General features: G+C 51.2%; 3 protein-coding genes across 3 annotated transcripts; 2 read left to right on the top strand and 1 right to left on the bottom strand.

The window, feature by feature from the left end:
• Positions 1-928: 928 nt before the first annotated feature.
• PAC1 (WD40 repeat domain-containing protein) lies at positions 929-2,397 on the top strand (the record flags this gene model as incomplete). The annotated part of the gene is made up of 3 exons (XM_041706205.1): positions 929-966; positions 1,022-1,187; positions 1,252-2,397. 3 exons carry the CDS (start codon positions 929-931, stop codon positions 2,395-2,397), a joined length of 1,350 nt encoding a protein of 449 aa, XP_041558614.1.
• A 1,319-nt stretch (positions 2,398-3,716) lies between these two features.
• Positions 3,717-4,979, bottom strand: APUU_51130S (C2H2-type zinc finger protein; the record flags this gene model as incomplete). The annotated part of the gene is made up of 1 exon (XM_041706204.1): positions 3,717-4,979. The coding sequence occupies one exon, from the start codon at positions 4,977-4,979 to the stop codon at positions 3,717-3,719; it is 1,263 nt and encodes a 420-aa protein (XP_041558613.1).
• Positions 4,980-16,039: 11,060 nt separating this feature from the next.
• On the top strand, positions 16,040-16,824 carry APUU_51129A (histone deacetylase complex subunit SAP30 Sin3-binding domain-containing protein; the record flags this gene model as incomplete). The annotated part of the gene is made up of 2 exons (XM_041706203.1): positions 16,040-16,255; positions 16,369-16,824. 2 exons carry the CDS (start codon positions 16,040-16,042, stop codon positions 16,822-16,824), a joined length of 672 nt encoding a protein of 223 aa, XP_041558612.1.

Below are 16,824 nucleotides of genomic sequence, written 5' to 3'. Positions count from 1 at the left end.
TGCTTTCACATTCTTAGTCTGTGAACGGCGAGTGAGGCGGCTCGGACACGGTTGCGACACCATTATCCAGTGCCTAACCTAGCGGGGCAGCTTCTCTGGAAAATGAATGGAAGCATGCCGATGGAGTGATGCGGAGGGAGGGCCAGCTCATTACCTCTCTTGACACTGATGGTGTTGGCCGCAAAGCAAGCAAATATGCGCGACCTTCCTGGTCCGCCCGTTTTTGCTTTTTTCTTCTTCCGATGCCGAGATAGGTTTGTTTAGCAGACATGCCTAATCGAAGCGAACGACTGCATCAACTACGAGGACCAAGATGGGGACGAGCGAGTCAACGGCCATGGCTGAATTTGGAGAGCATCCGGTATAAACAGGCCGTGAGCGGGGAAGAAGCGGTTGAAAGCCGGATAAACGGTGGAAGAGTCGGAGTGAATACCACTGGATGAAGCCCGATGCCAATGCGATGAGATGAGCAAATGAGGGGAAGGCGTGACTTAGGGCTGATTCCCGAATTAGGGACAATTAATCATGAATCGCGGTTGCGGAAATTCCCGATCTTCAGATGTGCTTTGACAGCAGCCAGAATAGAAATTAAACTATAATAAACTCACCTATAGCGACTGCCTGTAGAGAGACTCAACGCACTGTGTGGATAGTGATACCCAAGGCGGTGAGCATGCTGCCGTATTTACCCCACGTGACTTGTCACCGCTCGATCTTGAGGGGCTCTCCGCGGCGTTTGCTGTGGTCTTGCCTCAAGCCCCAGCTGCCTTCTATACCCATTCGCATGTCTTGATGATCCTTTTTATTGCTTATTACGAACACTGCAGGTCTAGTTGTTCGATCCCGTGACTTTGTGCGGCCTCCGCTGCCAGTAAACAGCTGCCCACTTTGTATCGAACCCCCTCTAATATCTGTGTACACAACCGCCATGAGCCAAATATTGACAGCTGGACAAGCGGGAGAACTGTGAGTGGTTTTGGCTTCTATAGCGACTGGTCGTTTACTGAACACGCACAACTAGGCACAAGGCTATGGTAGCATACCTTGCTGCAATAAATGCGTCCCAGAGTTCCGAAACGCTACGCGAAGAGCTTCAAGTTGGCGACAGTTTTGATGAGGGAACACGCAAGAGATACGAGGGGTTATTAGAAAAAAAATGGACGGGAATTGCTAGATTGCAGAGAAAGGTATATTTTGACGCATTGGTTGTCGATATACATTGAGAAGAAGGATTGTTGACTGGAAATACAGATAACCGATTTAGAGAACAAAGTCAGCAGCCTTCAAGCCGAGCTTGATGCGACACCTTCAGCAGCCCGTTCAAAGAATCAAGACCCAGTCAATTGGCTCCCTAAACCATCACCATCACATACATTTGAATCTCACCGAAGCGGCATCACATGTGTCGCGTTTCACCCGGTATTCACATCGCTCGCTTCCGGCTCTGAAGATTGTACAATCAAAATATGGGACTGGGAGCTTGGAGAACTAGAACGGACCCTGAAGGGACATATAAGAAGTGTCTCGGGTCTTGATTATGGTGGGCAAAAAGGAAACACACTGTTGGCCTCCTGTTCTAGCGACCTTACAATCAAACTATGGGATCCAAGCAAGGACTACGCGAACATCAGAACGTTGTCTGGTCATGATCACTCAGTTTCAGCTGTGCGCTTTCTAACAACGAACGAAAACCACCTGATCTCCGCCAGCCGAGATGGAACGCTGCGGATATGGGATGTACTCACGGGATTCTGCGTGAAGGTCATAAAGTCCTCGACCGAGTCCTGGATTCTAGATGTGGCACCTTCTTTTGACGGGAAGTGGCTAGTGTCCGGTGGTCGAGATCAGGCAATAACGGTGTGGGAGGTTTCGTCAGCCGAACCGAAAGCCGCGTTATTAGGCCACGAGAACTTTATCGAGTGCTGTGTTTTTGCGCCACCAGCAAGTTACGAGCATCTAGCTACATTAGCTGGACTCAAGAAACCGCCTCCTGCAACTAGCTCCTGTGAATTCATCGCCACAGGAGCCAGAGACAAAACTATCAAGCTCTGGGAAGCGAGGGGAAGACTGATTAAGACTTTAGTCGGCCACGACAACTGGGTGCGAGGCCTGTTGTTCCATCCTGGTGGGAAATATCTTTTCAGTGTAGCCGACGACAAAACAATACGATGCTGGGACCTCTCCCAGGAGGGCAGACTGGTCAAGACAATCGACAACGCACATGGGCACTTTGTCAGCTGCATTCGATGGGCACCCAGCCCTAACGGCAGTGAGAACCCTGACACTGCTGCCGAAAAACTAGACGGTGCACCCAAAAAGGATGCTGCCGCCAAACCATCGTTCCGATGTGTCATTGCAACAGGAAGTGCAGATTCATGCGTTCGGGTCTTCTCATAAGTCATTGTCACGGTCACGGTCACGGCTACGGTGTCTTGGGTTCGGAGGTTGCATTTCTCTCTTCTTTTGTCCTCATTTCATCCTTTCCAGCAAACTATTATTCTCTCTATATCCCCTACCTTTTATGTTTCCGCCCTTATCCCTTTCTCTTTCGAATCCGAAGCAAGCTTACTTGCTCCGTGTCATTCCCGAGCCTCTTCACCTTCTCCCGTTTTTATTCCCCTTCTTGAAAAAGAACGTTCTTTCTTTAGCATTGACCATCGGACTGGGGAGACAAGATATATGGATGCACGGGTGGATGATGTTTGGTTGGTTGGTTGGTTGGTTGAAATCGAATTGAACTTCCTACACTACATTACATGCATACATACACTGTACATAGACATATTCCTTCATTCTATTCTACTAATGACCGACCAACTGACCAAGTCTGCCGTGCTTTCCGGCCGGCAGACGTCCGAACCTTGTCTTTTTATCAACCAATGTGCCCGCACAGGTGCAAAGGTGCTTGCTTATACCCAACTGTATGAATGACAGCGTTCTTTTTGACCTTTAAAGTACTCACTCTAGTATAGTAGTAGATCCCCTCCAAGTCAACTAAAAGTAAAAGTTACGGATGATTTTCCCGGGGTAGAAGAGCCGTAGAACAAATGACCTCATATGGAAGAATGGAACATTATTTATTAGCAAGGGGTAAATAATACTCCGTGTATGCTCCCCACGGGCCGCATCCTGCACTGAAGTTCTTATCATGTGGGGATAGTTTACTCCAAATCTCCCAACAGTAACACGAATTCACAAAGTTGGACAGTCGTGATGACGAGACGTTGGAGAAAAGAAGTTAACTTTCAATTAGGCTTTTGTCTGGAGAGTCAATTGATCTTATTGATGTCATGTATAAAGTATGGTTAGGTTTGAACGCTACACTGCTCAAGGAGTCGTCAAGGTAGTATTAAAGTTGTGGTTTGTATTGTATTATGAGGATTAACCTCAAGAAAACATAGTAAACAGCTGAATAGCTTGTTCCGATTGGAGAGGTTCTCAAAAGTATAAAGTATAAGGTATAGAGAAGAGAATTGAAGAGAGGAAGAAACAAAAGTTGTGTAACATGAGGGATAATCCGTCTATTTGGGCAACGCCTTCGCAAAATAGTGTAATCAAACAAGAAAAAAAAAAAAGAATCAAAGCAGCCTCATTCCATGACACCAACGATGCCCTTGAAAAAAACAAGAAATGCACAGTGGTCTATATCTTTCGTAGCGCGCATGAAAACAAAGTTTTTTTTAAGAGCGGAATTAGTTTGCGATCCGGTCGCGCAATTAGAACCGCTCAGCCAAGTCACCACCCGCGACCGAGTTGGCTGTCGACGAAGAGACAGAAGAGAATCCGCTGTTATTCAACAGATCCTGAACCGCCATTTTAGGAACCTGCGGTATAGGAAGTTTCCGCTGGGCACCATCAGGTCGAGACATGATGTCACTGATGCTTGGTCCGACCTGAGGCTGGTTGGGGTTGTAGTAATTAGGTCCATCAGCCTGGGGTTCCATTGGGGCGAGCGCCGGGGTGTGGTGAATCGACAAGTGACGAATCGAAGGCAGGTGCAGCTCGTTTGCGTTCAGAGGCTTCAGCCGTGGTGAGTGGGCGGGTGTAGCCAACGGCGTGTGGTCGGGCGTGGGGGAGAGGGAGTCATGAGAAAAGGTAGGCGAAGAAGGAGCAGTAGAGTTGGGCGAGTTGGGTCTTGAGCGCTTGACGCGATGTGATCCATAGGAGTCCTCTTCTTCGTGCGAGTGCGAGCGGCTCATGCTCTGGCCGAGTGCATAGGCTGAAAGAGAGGGCAGTCCGCCTCTAGTGGGGTGGCGACCGCCAAACACGTGGTTGCGCTGACTGGAGCGGAATCCGAAACTCTCATCACGCTCAACTTGGGATGCGGCAGTAGCAAGGAGATTGATGTCCATTCCCGATGCAGCGCGATCATTATTACGAGCGTATGGGCTCAGATTGGAGCGCATGTGTTGAGCGTAGTTGCTGAACGAATGCGGAGGGGAAACATCCGGAGACCCAACCTGGGAGACCGGAGCAGACCTAGTGATCGGTTTGCTGGGAGGAGGCATCATCGATCCAGCATTGTTGGGCATTCCAGTGCCATCATGGTTGGCAGCAGCAGCAGCCGCGGCAGCCAAGTGCTGTGCCTTGTTGCCTCTTCTTGAGTTGGGGTTGTTATGGATTCGCGAGTGGCGAGTGAGCTCGTCGGAGCGACTGAAGCGCTTCGAGCAGCCGGGGAACTGGCAGGCATGGGGCTTTTCTCCGGTATGCGTGCGGATGTGTCTCGTCTGGTGTTCCAAACGGTGGAAAGCACGTTCACATAGTGGGCATTTATACGGACGGGGAAGATCCTGGCGAGGCTCCTCCGCGGCAGGACGGCCACCCTTCATCATCGGGGGCAGTAAACTTGTGCCGGTCGCCATTGTAGGCTGCGTACTCGGCTGGGTGGGAGAGCTGTTGGAAGGGTCCACAGGGGTGGATGGGTTGCTCTGGGGATTCAGTAGATTAGAAAAATCCACCGAAGAGGCTTGCTGTGACATGTGAAGCTCGTCCTTCTGGAGCTCCGAGGAGAACAGGGTGGGACAGAGCTAGGTTATCAAAAAAGGCACGGTTGGCGCGGTTGGCGAGAAGCCGAGGCGAGGATGATTCTTGCGACCAGGGGGGTGGTTAGCTCGGCGAGACGATCACCACACTAAGATGTCCTAGGCCGGTCTTCGACAAAGATGATACTTCGGATATCGGCAAGGATGATTTAAGACCGAGTTTGTGTTTTCTTGCGAGCGACTCCTGGACGGTCGGAGAAAAGGTGATTCACAGCAGGTGCTGGGAGATGACCTTCCTTTTATCAAGGGAGCGTGGACGTCAAGACCGAGAAAGTGCCGAAGTAGGTAAGTAGCCCGAGTCGAGGGACGCGGCGTTGGGTTGGCAGAGTCGAAGTATGCGAGTATGCGTGGTCGTGGGCAAGGATCGAAAGAAGGAAGAGAGAGGAAAAATCTGGAGAACAATCTGGGGGAAGGAGAATATAAGAATGAGCGCCGGAATGGAGGGGGGAAGAAGAATGAAACGGGAGCTCGGGGGAGGGGAGCAGAAAGAGGTTGACAGAGGGGGTTATCGGATCGGAGCAAGGAGGGAAAAAAAAAAAAAGGAAAAAAAAGAAAAAAGAAAATTAAAAAAATCAAAAGAGTGATGGTACTTTGTGTGGGGATGAAGACATTGGGGCAAAAAGGGTAAGGAAAAAAAAAAAAAAAAGGAAAAGAAAAAGGCGAAAAATTACCAAATAATAACAGAAAAGAGGGGGGCGGAGGCAAAAAGAGCAAAAAGGAAGAATAAAAAAAGAACGTGCTCAAACCAGATCGCCTGCTTTGCTTGGATTGACCCGGGCCGGTTTTAGTGGGGGTAAGCGCCTTTCCTCTCTTATCTCAGGGCGTCGCAGTACGTATTGGTATAATAAATACTTCAAGTGGTATTGCAGGACAAGATTCTCTGCGAGGGAGATTGAAAGTATGCCTCGCCGGCGCTGTCAAGTGTCAACCTCTTACTGTCTAGGAGCCTGCTCAATTAGAGCTGGACAGCCAGTTCTGTCCTAGAAGTGGCTGAGAGAGCCGGGGCTGGAGTGCGTGTGCCTACTGTTAGGGTGGTACACGCCTTACAGAGCCGTACACGGCTATCGCGGAAGATCACACAATCCTGGGAATGGGATCATCGACAAAGGCGGTGGCCAAGGGCTCGTCCCTGATTGTTCGAGTCAGAAGCAATCTGGATGGAACTGCCAGCAGGCCCAGGGATTACGCGATAGCCTGGCCCTGTTGCAGAATGAATACGGGCAATGAGCCATGTGATGGTGAATCTTCCATCATCTGAGGCATCATCCTGACTGCCCTGGATAGAATGGGTATGCAATATTGGTCACTCCTGCACGCATGAGACGATCTGCTCAACATTGTCCCTTTCCCCCCACCAAGAGGCAGCCCAAGACGGGGTAGCTTGCGATAGTCGCCGGAGTCGGGAGATTGTAGATGTGGCATGCTGGTGATTCGCGACTCGGCCCTCTTACGTTATCCTTCCTGTTGCAGGACTGGGTTACGAGGTTACAGACTCTTACGGCTCGACTCGGAAATCCGCCCTACTTTCCTTCCCCAGCTTATCTGGGGCACCACGGGGAGTGCGTCGATTGATAGGATTCGGAGCCAGCCTAATCGAGACCTGTCGATCCACCGCCGATGGTTGGTTGACAAATCGATGAAATCCCAGCAGGGCGGGCGTGCAAGCCCAATGGGAACCCTGAGGCGACGTTGACGAGGCCGGGCGATGCGCCGATACCAGAGTCATACGATGATGAGATCCAATACCTCATCACTCATCATGCGGAGGGTGAATTGGCAGCCACGATAATATCCCGGGAGGCATGCGGATTGCGGGGAGAGGAGCCCAATACGGAGGAGACACAAGGATTGCATCAGCCTCATGAGTCACAGGCAGAGTGCACACAGGCTCCGGTGGCCTTCAAAGGTAACCATGGATCCTCTTCTGGGTATTATTCATTTTTTTCTTGGACAATGGCGGCAAAGAATGCGGTCTGACACACTGTCTGGGGCGTCAGTGGCGCTGATAACTCGGCGCTTGCTCGGCAAACAGCCGTTCGGGATCCCTGCTGTCACAGGCCGTGGAGTGTACTAGCGGTATTCACCGTACCTGTCCTGGAACTTGTATGGTTATTCATTCACGAGCATCCAAATTAGGAAATCTCGAGTCTGCATCTATAACTGCATAATTATCGGCCTTTTTGAAGTTCTAGCCCTGTCGATACAGCTGCAGAGTCTGAGGCACAGACGGGGTTGAGCTGCACCGTTTCATCAGGGTCTGTGCCGGCTCTCGACCTTCAGGCCACAGTGCGCAGACCGCACGCCCCAAAAGGAGAGAAGGAGGACCTTGGGGATCGCAAGGGGGGGGGGGGGGCATTCGGAAATTGGCCTCCGCTCTCGGCGTCAAGCTCCACGTCCCACTTTTTGCTGGCATTTTGGCATGCTGGCAAAGCCGCAGGAGTACGTACTCTTGTGAAAAGGCCCAAGAAACGGAAATGTAACCAGGCGCACGATTTACGGGCCCCAGACTGAGGGCCAGTAACGGTTAGAATTGGATACCCGGACTTGGCCAAGAGGAGAGCTGCTGTCTTGGGCGCGGGTAAGTATACCCAGAGAGGCAAACGATGCGCCGCATTCGGATTCCGGGGAACTTGCAAAAGTTCAGCCAGCCGCCAACCTGAAGATCTCCGCTTCAAAACTTCTGGTGCGTTTACCTAACATGAATCCACGGGCAACGCAAGGGAGAGGGCAAAATGGCAAGTTTCGCTTAATTAACCTGGATTTCAAGTGTTCTTTTGATGTAGGATGCAAGCGCCCGGACAGCATGCAGTGCGCTCCAAGCCGTCTCAGCTGCTCCTCCTAGTGGCCGATCATAAATAACCCCGAGGGTCCATCTCGTCAGTCAACACCAGCCAGAATTGCGAATCTGGTGGTAAGATCATGGTACCAACTAGAACTCTGCGGAAAACACGGAGATCATCCAGAGTAAACATAACTTATAACCTAATCTTATTACGGCACAGACAGGTTAAAGCACGGAACACCTGGCCCTTATTGTTCCCGGACGGTTTGCCTGTGTTCGGACCCTTTCTGCTGGTCGATCTTGCGTGCGACATCAAGGCTCAAACGACCCAGAAATTGGCGTCACCTATCTCAAGCTATTGGGGTCTAAAAATCGAGCTATCCGAGGCGAGAGAAGGGATGGCATTCCCCGCCAGATTTGGCAGTCTCGGGCTGCTCCCCGCGAACTGATAGGGTGAAATCGCATGATCAGCAGGTGTCGCATTCAAGCCTTGATAGGGTCTCCAGACCGTCTGCTTCTTCCCTGTTATACTACTCTACCAGGGTCGAGGCGCTGGCCGCGGCAGCCTGCAAATATGTAGATATCGTGACGCGGCCCCAAGAGCATCACCCCCGAGGCGGAGCAAAGGTACGCCTCACGAGACAGTCAGGCGGCAGGCAGTAGGTACTAGGTACGTACTAAGCACAGCTGAGGACACGAGTCGCGACCTGCCCGACTGCCCGGGGCCCCCAAGCTCCTGCAACCCCTCCGCGGTCGCATACGTACACTCTGCATCACAGGCCACATCGCCCTTCATCTGCCTCCATGGTAAACAACTAAACATGCAAAACAGCGAGTCTTCCAGTGTCTGCTGATGTTCTGCTGCCAGATGCCGGGCCGACTGCCGAAGGGCCGCCAAAAGTGTGAGCAATCAAGCTCTTGGCAGAGAGTGAGACCATCTTCCCCCCACATTCACAGCCCCAAGTCCCCTCACCCTGGTTGCTGGACCGCAGTTACGGAGTCACGACCTCCGACTCACGCAGGTACCGATGGTCGGATAGCGGCACACAAGCCAATATTCAATTCGACTAGCGTTGACAGACTCCGGGGTGCTCGAGATCCGAGGAATTGTCGCAGTCAAGGGCTGAATCCTGCTCGGGTGGGCAGCATTTTCCGCGTTTTGCCGAATTTACTCCTACTAACTACAACAAGCTCGTATTGCGGGGATGTCATTCTGTGCTGGATCTGATAAACCTGATCGCTTCGGAAGTTGCGATTTTCGCCTTGAAATTGAGTGATCACCGATCTCGCACTTGAACTTGGGATTCTGTACGTATTTGGTAGGAGTTGGGCCTGGGACCACGGGCCCCGATCACGTCAATTGAATGGTCGATTTGCGCCGCCCACATCGACTTTATCTTTCCAAGATTTCTGTTCTTGCTATCGAGACGATCACAAATCATCGGGCGTATTTCCGAGCCCCAGGTAAGAGATTACGCACCTAGCCACCGGGGTCCTTCGCTCTTTCCAATTGGTTTCCGGTAAACTTGTCAAGGAAGGACATTTGGATTTTGGACTCCTTCAGGTTGTGTACGACAAGCCCACTACCACACAAGCTCTGCAACGTGGGACTTGGTCGCTGAAACACCACCAACAATACTGGAGTGCGAGAACCTTCTGCAAACAAGCTGAGTCAAGCGAACACGCAAAAGCTCTCACTCAACCGGATCCGATCTGAATTGGAGATCTTGGGGATATCCCCACAATAATCGAAATGAGGAGATAGATCTTTCGATCCATGAAATCAGCGGCGGAACCGCATTCTCTTGTCATCATGATGAATCCCGCAACATCTAGGACTTGCGAGAGAAGCTGAGCGCCCGCTTGTGCCGTTCAATCGGCGCATTGCGTGCGCAGGTCACACAGCGCACTGTCAGTTGTCATCCGGGGCAGCAATGCCACAAGCTGAGAGCGCTTGTACCTATCAGGTGCCTAACCCAGGCACGGAGTACCACTCGAGTACGTAGTCTCTGCAACTCAGTCCAGGTCACAGCGCCAACGGTAAGGATGAAGAAAGCATCAAAGGCCGACGAGAGCAATCCCCATGTTTCTCCGCACTTGCACTCGATGATCGACCAAAGATCAAGTGGCTCACATTGGAGCCGTTTTTCCGTGGAGAATATTAAACCCACCAAGTAAACAAAATCTCGCTTTTCAATTGCCTCGAAGAGACCAGCTCCATGGGGATTGTGAGTTACTCTCCAAGCGCTTAAACAACAGCAATCAGACCACAGAATTGCTTCTCCACGAAATTCTGTCTGGTGTTTGAAATCCGACCCGGAAAGCCGGCGCGAGTTCCTCCACATTGCAGAGAACCGCACTGGAGCTGCACGAAAATCCACCGCAAATCATTTGCGGGGATGATGCGAATCCCTCTCTCGCATTCGGTCCCAATTACCAAATCAATTGAAATTTCTTCACTGTCACGCTGGCATCATGATGTGATCTTCGCTGTCTCAGATCAACCTAAGTTAACCAACACATCAGCGTCGTTACCTAATCTACCTGACAACTGCATGGGGCAGATCCGAAGTCGCTCTCATGCTCAATGAACACCCGATTTCACTCCTTCTCGCGCAATCTCGAAAGTTTATTGAACAAGCTCTCTGGGACCGTCGTCGGATTATCCGAGAAGTATGCAAATCAAAAGGTGATCACGGATGCCTAGAATTGCTGCTAATTTTTTTACCCTCTAATCGCTAGACAAGTACTAACTTGTAAGCACGGTGTCGCCATTCACACGTATGCACCCATGTCTCCTATTTTAAGTCATGGTATCATCATAATCATAATCAGTGGTAAGCTGACCCCTCGGTAAATATTTACCAGGGTAAAAGGTTACGTACATCGCCGAACCAATTCGGCGATTGACAACGCCCATCATTTTCCTTATCATATAGCCGGAAATCTGTATCTAACTAACCTTACAAGATTTACCCACTGCTTATAAAGCGGGCAAGTGCCTAAAACTAGTATTAACTCAGGTAATTAGGTCGTGGTACCCTATCTTTCTTTCAAAGACCGAACCAAACAGCTCCAGAATCGATATCAGCGATCATCACACCAAGAGGTCCGTTCCCTGCCTCTTTACATACAGTAGTCGCAGTCGCAGTAGGGAGTCCTGGGCTGGTTCATCACTAGTGCAGTAATGACCCCGACCCATGCAAACGCCAGTGCGCGATGGCTGAGGACTAGCTGGGGTGCCCGTGATGTGATGCAGGTTCGCCAAGGTTGCTCGCGCGGAGTCGAGGTCCAGGACAGTCAGTGTAAGGTAAGGTCGGTTGGTTGGCTGGCTGGCTGGACTGCCCAAAGATGAGCTATATTTAATTTGCATCCGTGCCCCGTTTTGACGTCCTTCTGTGTAACGTGCTCATTGCCTGCTTTCGGTTGTACTTGGTGCACTGGGTTCCAGCGGCACACACACTGTACATATATATATATGCAGTTTTATTCTTGGTTAATTTGGACGTTTTGGGTAGGTAAATATCCAAGTCGGTTCGTCAAAGCGCCTGTAGATGCCGTTGTGCAGTGCAGATTTGTTGCCTTTTAGGTAGTAGGACTACGCATACCTACTAGGAAGACTAGGTAGTAGTATCTCCAATGGCGAAGCAGGGTAGGCGATGATTGTACGTAAACCCCGCGGAACTCGCTCTCTGGTAGTATATTATTTAAGTTGCAAAGCCCGCTCACATGAGGCGATGCCAATATCTGGGTGTAATCGGAACGATCACATTTAATTTATTTATCCCCCGGACGACACGGAAGGTTACTATCAACAGCCTCAGGAAGTCGTTTAACTGGCTGATAGTGAGGTAACCCAGAAGGTCACCCGAGCACGACGCTCCCTCGAAATCCAACAAGTTCGATCTGTCCTTGCGCAGTCGAAGAATGGGATGGAAGCTGAAAGTCAACTTCTAATTTGACTACTGTAACATCCAACCCTGCCGGACTCGGCGGCTAAGGAATAATAGTGGGGGCAGAATCCGGGGAAGATCACCCCAACTGTTGAGCTGACTGCTGCACTAGGTTGGAGATAGGCAGACAGCGATGGCGCAATGTTTCGACTTCCCTGGCACGAACCAATCGCTCCATAATACACTGGCTCTATCCCAATCCGAAACTTGTGGACAATGCACTGGGTTTGGCCGAGGGGCAGGGTTGACAGGGTGGGATGAGTCGCTGGGGCCCGGCCGCCTTATCTGACACCATTCCATGTTGCAATGGCATGAACAAAGCTGGCCCGCCGAAAACGCCGTCTGCGGTAAGATGGATGAGTGGTGGATGGGATGGGATGGAGGCAGTTATCTAAAAGATAAGGTAATCGAACACTGCCCAGAAGCTCAGCCTGCACTCAGCCAATGTTACAATACTTTAGTACGGTATTTTACCGCACGCCTAGTGTTGCACGCGCAATAGCCACGCCCCACAGCCTCTGGACACACGCACTCCGAAAAATGGCAGAAAAGGCCCTGGTGAAAATCTTCCTCCCCACACAAGGAACCAAGAAAGACCAAGAGTCCAAGACTAACCGGCGACCAGCGATCGGGGGATCCACAAACTTCTGGAACGGAATGGGGGGAGCTTTGGCCCAATAAGACAGCGAATCCTGTCTCGTGCTGATATCACCGTGTCGCAATCTGCAAAGGGAAACCCGTTCCCCAACTGGGCTTATCAGCTCTGGAGTTATGCGGGGCCGACGAAGGTTCCGAATTGAGCATTGATTGATTCTATTCGGAGATGAATATGGGGTCACGGTCATACGGCGTACCTTTGTTGATGGTACCGGTTAATTTTCCCCTTGCCTAATCTACTCTTCATTGTGTTATCAATTCTTACAATATTTTCGCAATATTTTGGCTGAGCTGACACTGTGGGGTGGGTAGGAGCGATTGGCGGAATTGGATACTTCCCTGCCCTGCCCCCAGCACCCTGGCTTCACAGCCCCCGGAATGTCATTCAATAATCCTATACCACAGACTCGGCTTCTGACTACCTGTCCAGAACCCCGCTGTCAGGGAATAATCTAGAAGGGAGGGGAAGGGTGTTCTGGACCTGAGCGAACAGGGTTGTTGCAAAAGTTCAAACTGACCCCTGTCATATAATGGTTGCGTGAATAGGCTGATCGTCGGCGACCAAAGGACCTTGAAACGGGTCGACTTCTGACTCCGAGGATTGCGCGAGATTCCCCCCCGGTCTGGGGCCATATGTGCGCAAACTTGCGTATGTTGACTAAGACTCAAGGGATGAGAAGAGAGTTTGCCCGGGCATTCTCCCCCCGGGTAAAATGGTATCAGAGTTAGGAGAGGCGGAGCCGACGATACAGACTTGGCGTCTGTGCCTTTCTGAGGTCGTATTTGTTGCCGCTTGCGAAGGCCGCTGCTAAGTCGATGACACGTCGCCGAGAAAGCCTGTTCGCGGGCTGTTGGTCCGAGAAGGCGAACCATATCGCCACATATCCGGCTATAGACTGTGGCTGACGGCCTCACTACCGGAGACGACCCGGAGTGTATCCGACGCGCGGATAATGGGTCGTCGGCGCTCGTCGGCCTTTGTCAAGCCGGGAAAATAAAGCGTATTGTCTGGAATCTCATTTTTCCTACGTTTCCTTTTCCTTTGGAGAAGTCTTGTCCGCGGGTATGGAGATTGGAGGGAGCTGATCGACTACCCCAAGGAGACTATCTACGGAGTATGGAGTATGGAGAATCATACGGCCTTTGCTGTCCCTCACTCCCTGCTGAAGCTCGAGATTAGTTGTCGTTAGCGAGGTACTAGTCTGCATGCACTATGCACTCCATAACTGGGGTGGTGAGGAGCTTGCAGCAATAGTCAACGAACGAGATAGTCACGGAGTTGGATAGAGCGGAGCGGCCACTGTCGATGACCCCTGAATCGGCTCAAAAGGCCAACTCGGCTGTACGGACTGCCCTTCACTCCTGAGAAATTGGGCCTTTTGATCGAGTAGTCTAGATCATGAACGAGAGCTTGTGATAGTCATGATGCAACAGTTCCTTCACATGCTCTGAGTTCATATCGACGGCAGGATTCCGACTACGGGGAAATATCCTTCCTTCCCCAGGAATACTCCGCACATAGGTATGCTTGCGAGGACGCCACAATAACCACATCAATCACATTCATCCGCGGCTCGAGCTTCTGTGTAACCATAATTTCGCTTCGTTCTCAGTTGTTCTATCCTATCCTTTACCGCCAGGGATGACGCATTGTTTGATACATCGATTACTTTGGACCTTGGAGGGAAACATGGGACGTAGCCGTGGGGCGACAAGGCAAATTGACCAGATTGGTGTAGCTCCAGCTTCGAGAGGCAAAGACTGGAAGAGCTATTATGGCGTCATGCTAAAAATGTGCATCTCCTTATTAGCTCAGTTAGCTCGCCCAGAAGTTGAGACATGGTTCTGCCTTAGTGGCGTGCGTGGCCGCGTTTCGAGATGCCAATCTCCCGCCGATGGGGTCTGGATCACAGTCCTGAGTCCATCACCTTGTACGCTGAACAACAATTGCGCGGGCTATTTTGCAATATTCATGGCACATGTGAAGTCTATTGCGTCAATTCTCCGTTCTCTACGGGAGTAAACTCCGCCCGAGATCAACGAGAAAGTCAACAGGAGACTACTTGGATCGATGCAATAGATTCGGGAAATGTCGGGAGAATGTCGGGGCCCAGCCAGGGCTGGCAGGGGCGTGATGCGACTTGTCAAGCTCAGTGGTGTGATTGCGGAGAGGATAAGCCTGCTTATCTAAGGCCCTCCTATTTCGCAAAATAGGCACTCCCAAAGTGTGCCTCGGTGAAGAGGGGCGGATTGCCAGCGGGTTTTCTTTCCGGACATTGTCCGCCCAAGGCCCCAGTCTGCCAGGCTCTTCTCCACGACTTGCTCCTTGAGGGGTGAAAGCCCGCGGGCCTGGCCAGAATTTCCCTCGGCATTGCCGTCCCGAAACCTCGTCCATCTCTGCCGACTCTATCCCGAATCCCGTGGTGGTGGTCTGAGCTCGACTTGAGAAGGAAACTGAGCCGGTGTTGGTGTTACTATCACCGGTACGTAGTCATATAACCAGGGGGAGACGGGGAGAGAGGAGGCTCGAGGGCCGACAGCCCTAAATTCCTAATCGTTTGCTTGTGATTATTCCTAGCATTGTTTACAGTCGGATTACTGTTTTAAGCAAGCTGTGTAACTATCCACAGTGCATAGAGCGGTTGAACCTCGGTATCTGCAAAAAATCTTCACTGTTGCCTCCCGACTCGAAATATGGCTCATGAAGGCGAGCTCCATCACAAGAATTACGGCCCCCAGCAGTGAAAGATGATCTTGTTGCGCTGATGAAGACTTTTCTCCGAGGCTGAAACCTACTCTTGAGATGGGTCCTGTGGATATCGCATCTAAGATAGCGGTGAACAGAAAAAATCAGTTGGCTCCATCCAGATCTCAAATGGCGTGACGGCTCTTGATTCCGAAGGGATGAGACGGATGCACGCAAGATTCTTCGGATTCAAAGACAATCACTTGCACACACACGTGATATACTAGGACCTTGAAGCACGAAAGCTTGCCCTGATCGTCTATCTTGACTTTTTAAAAAATTTGTATATTCCAAGTCGAGACGTGAGGTTGGGAGACTTCTCATCTGCCAGTTGTCAGCATAAGTTTTTACTCCACACTAGTCATAGGATAAGTCATCTCTTGGTTCCTGAACCACATCCCCGATCTTATCCTATCGTCTCCAGTCTCCATACGTACGATGATGGGCTGTCATAAGTTCCCAGCCGGATGCCTTCTGTCCCAATATCACACTCTAGACAATGCGCAGCCTGGTTCACGATGGGCGACCTCCCAATCGTACAAGAGAGGAGAACGATGGAGAAGCGGCTCTTATCTAGCGGAATGCGGCTTTCGTCATATTACCGCATTGGGCGACGGCGATGATGTCGCGCCATGAGATTCTGCCGCGTCTTGCCGCCCAGAAATGCCCGGGGGCCAAAGCCAAAAAAGTTCCTCATCCAGGCTCTCAACGGCCATGAAAGCCACACTCGCTTACCCTGTGCTTCAATTGTAGTTACTGCTTTCAATCGACCCTCCTTCACTCTTCCGCGCCCGCGGCGGTTTCGAATTTTCACGTCCTTCTCTCCACTGAGCCGTCGAAAACTTCTCATCTCGGAGTCATGGCGCCCCCGCGCCAACGAAACACCGCTGCTCAGGACGACTCACGGTCCGAAGCTTCCAGCACGACGACAAAGGAGCTCAAGGCTGCAACATCGAAAGCAAAGAAAGCCGTTAATGGTATCGGAACGACTTCTGTTTCTCGAGAGGTTAAAGCCTCTACCAATGTTACCAGCGCTCCCGCTACACAAGGAGAGCAGCTGGACAATCTCCCAAGAGTACGTTGTTGGATAGTCCGAAAATCTCACTTCCCATGAACACCCGATCTTCTATCCTCCTGATGCATCTTGAATCATGCTTCTTATTGCTGACAATTTATTCTGTCTTCTAGATTCCCTGGCCAGACATGCCTCTCGAGTTCCTCCACTCCTACCGACACGCCTACAAATTGCCCTGCCCTAGCGCACACTCCACCGAATACGCACATAACCTCCTTTCGCGAGGCATCGGCTTACGATCACCAACAGCTATTGCGGCCCAGCGTGCACATGACTCGAACCAGATGAATGGCTCGTCGAGGAGCCAGCACCATAACCGCAGCCGCCCCAATGGTAGCGGCGGGAGCCCTCCTCGCAACCCGCCAAAGAAACCCAGCTCGCTTGATGGAAAGGGCGCCTTGAACCATATCGTCGGACAAGACCGAGTAGGCAAGAACCAGCTCGCCACGGCCGTCCGCAAACACTTCAACAGCGCCGGTCTTGTGGAGCAGGAAGCCATTGCACGATTTCTATACAAAGTCCGCGAAGAGGGCCGAGGGCGGCATTTCCGACTGAAATTCCAGCCATGA

This window comes from Aspergillus puulaauensis, chromosome 5 (assembly GCF_016861865.1).
Source record: "Aspergillus puulaauensis MK2 DNA, chromosome 5, nearly complete sequence".
Classification (NCBI taxonomy): Eukaryota; Fungi; Ascomycota; class Eurotiomycetes; order Eurotiales; family Aspergillaceae; genus Aspergillus; species Aspergillus puulaauensis.
The sequence above is the reverse complement of the archived record's forward strand: the minus strand, read 5'-3'. Positions and strand labels throughout refer to the sequence as shown.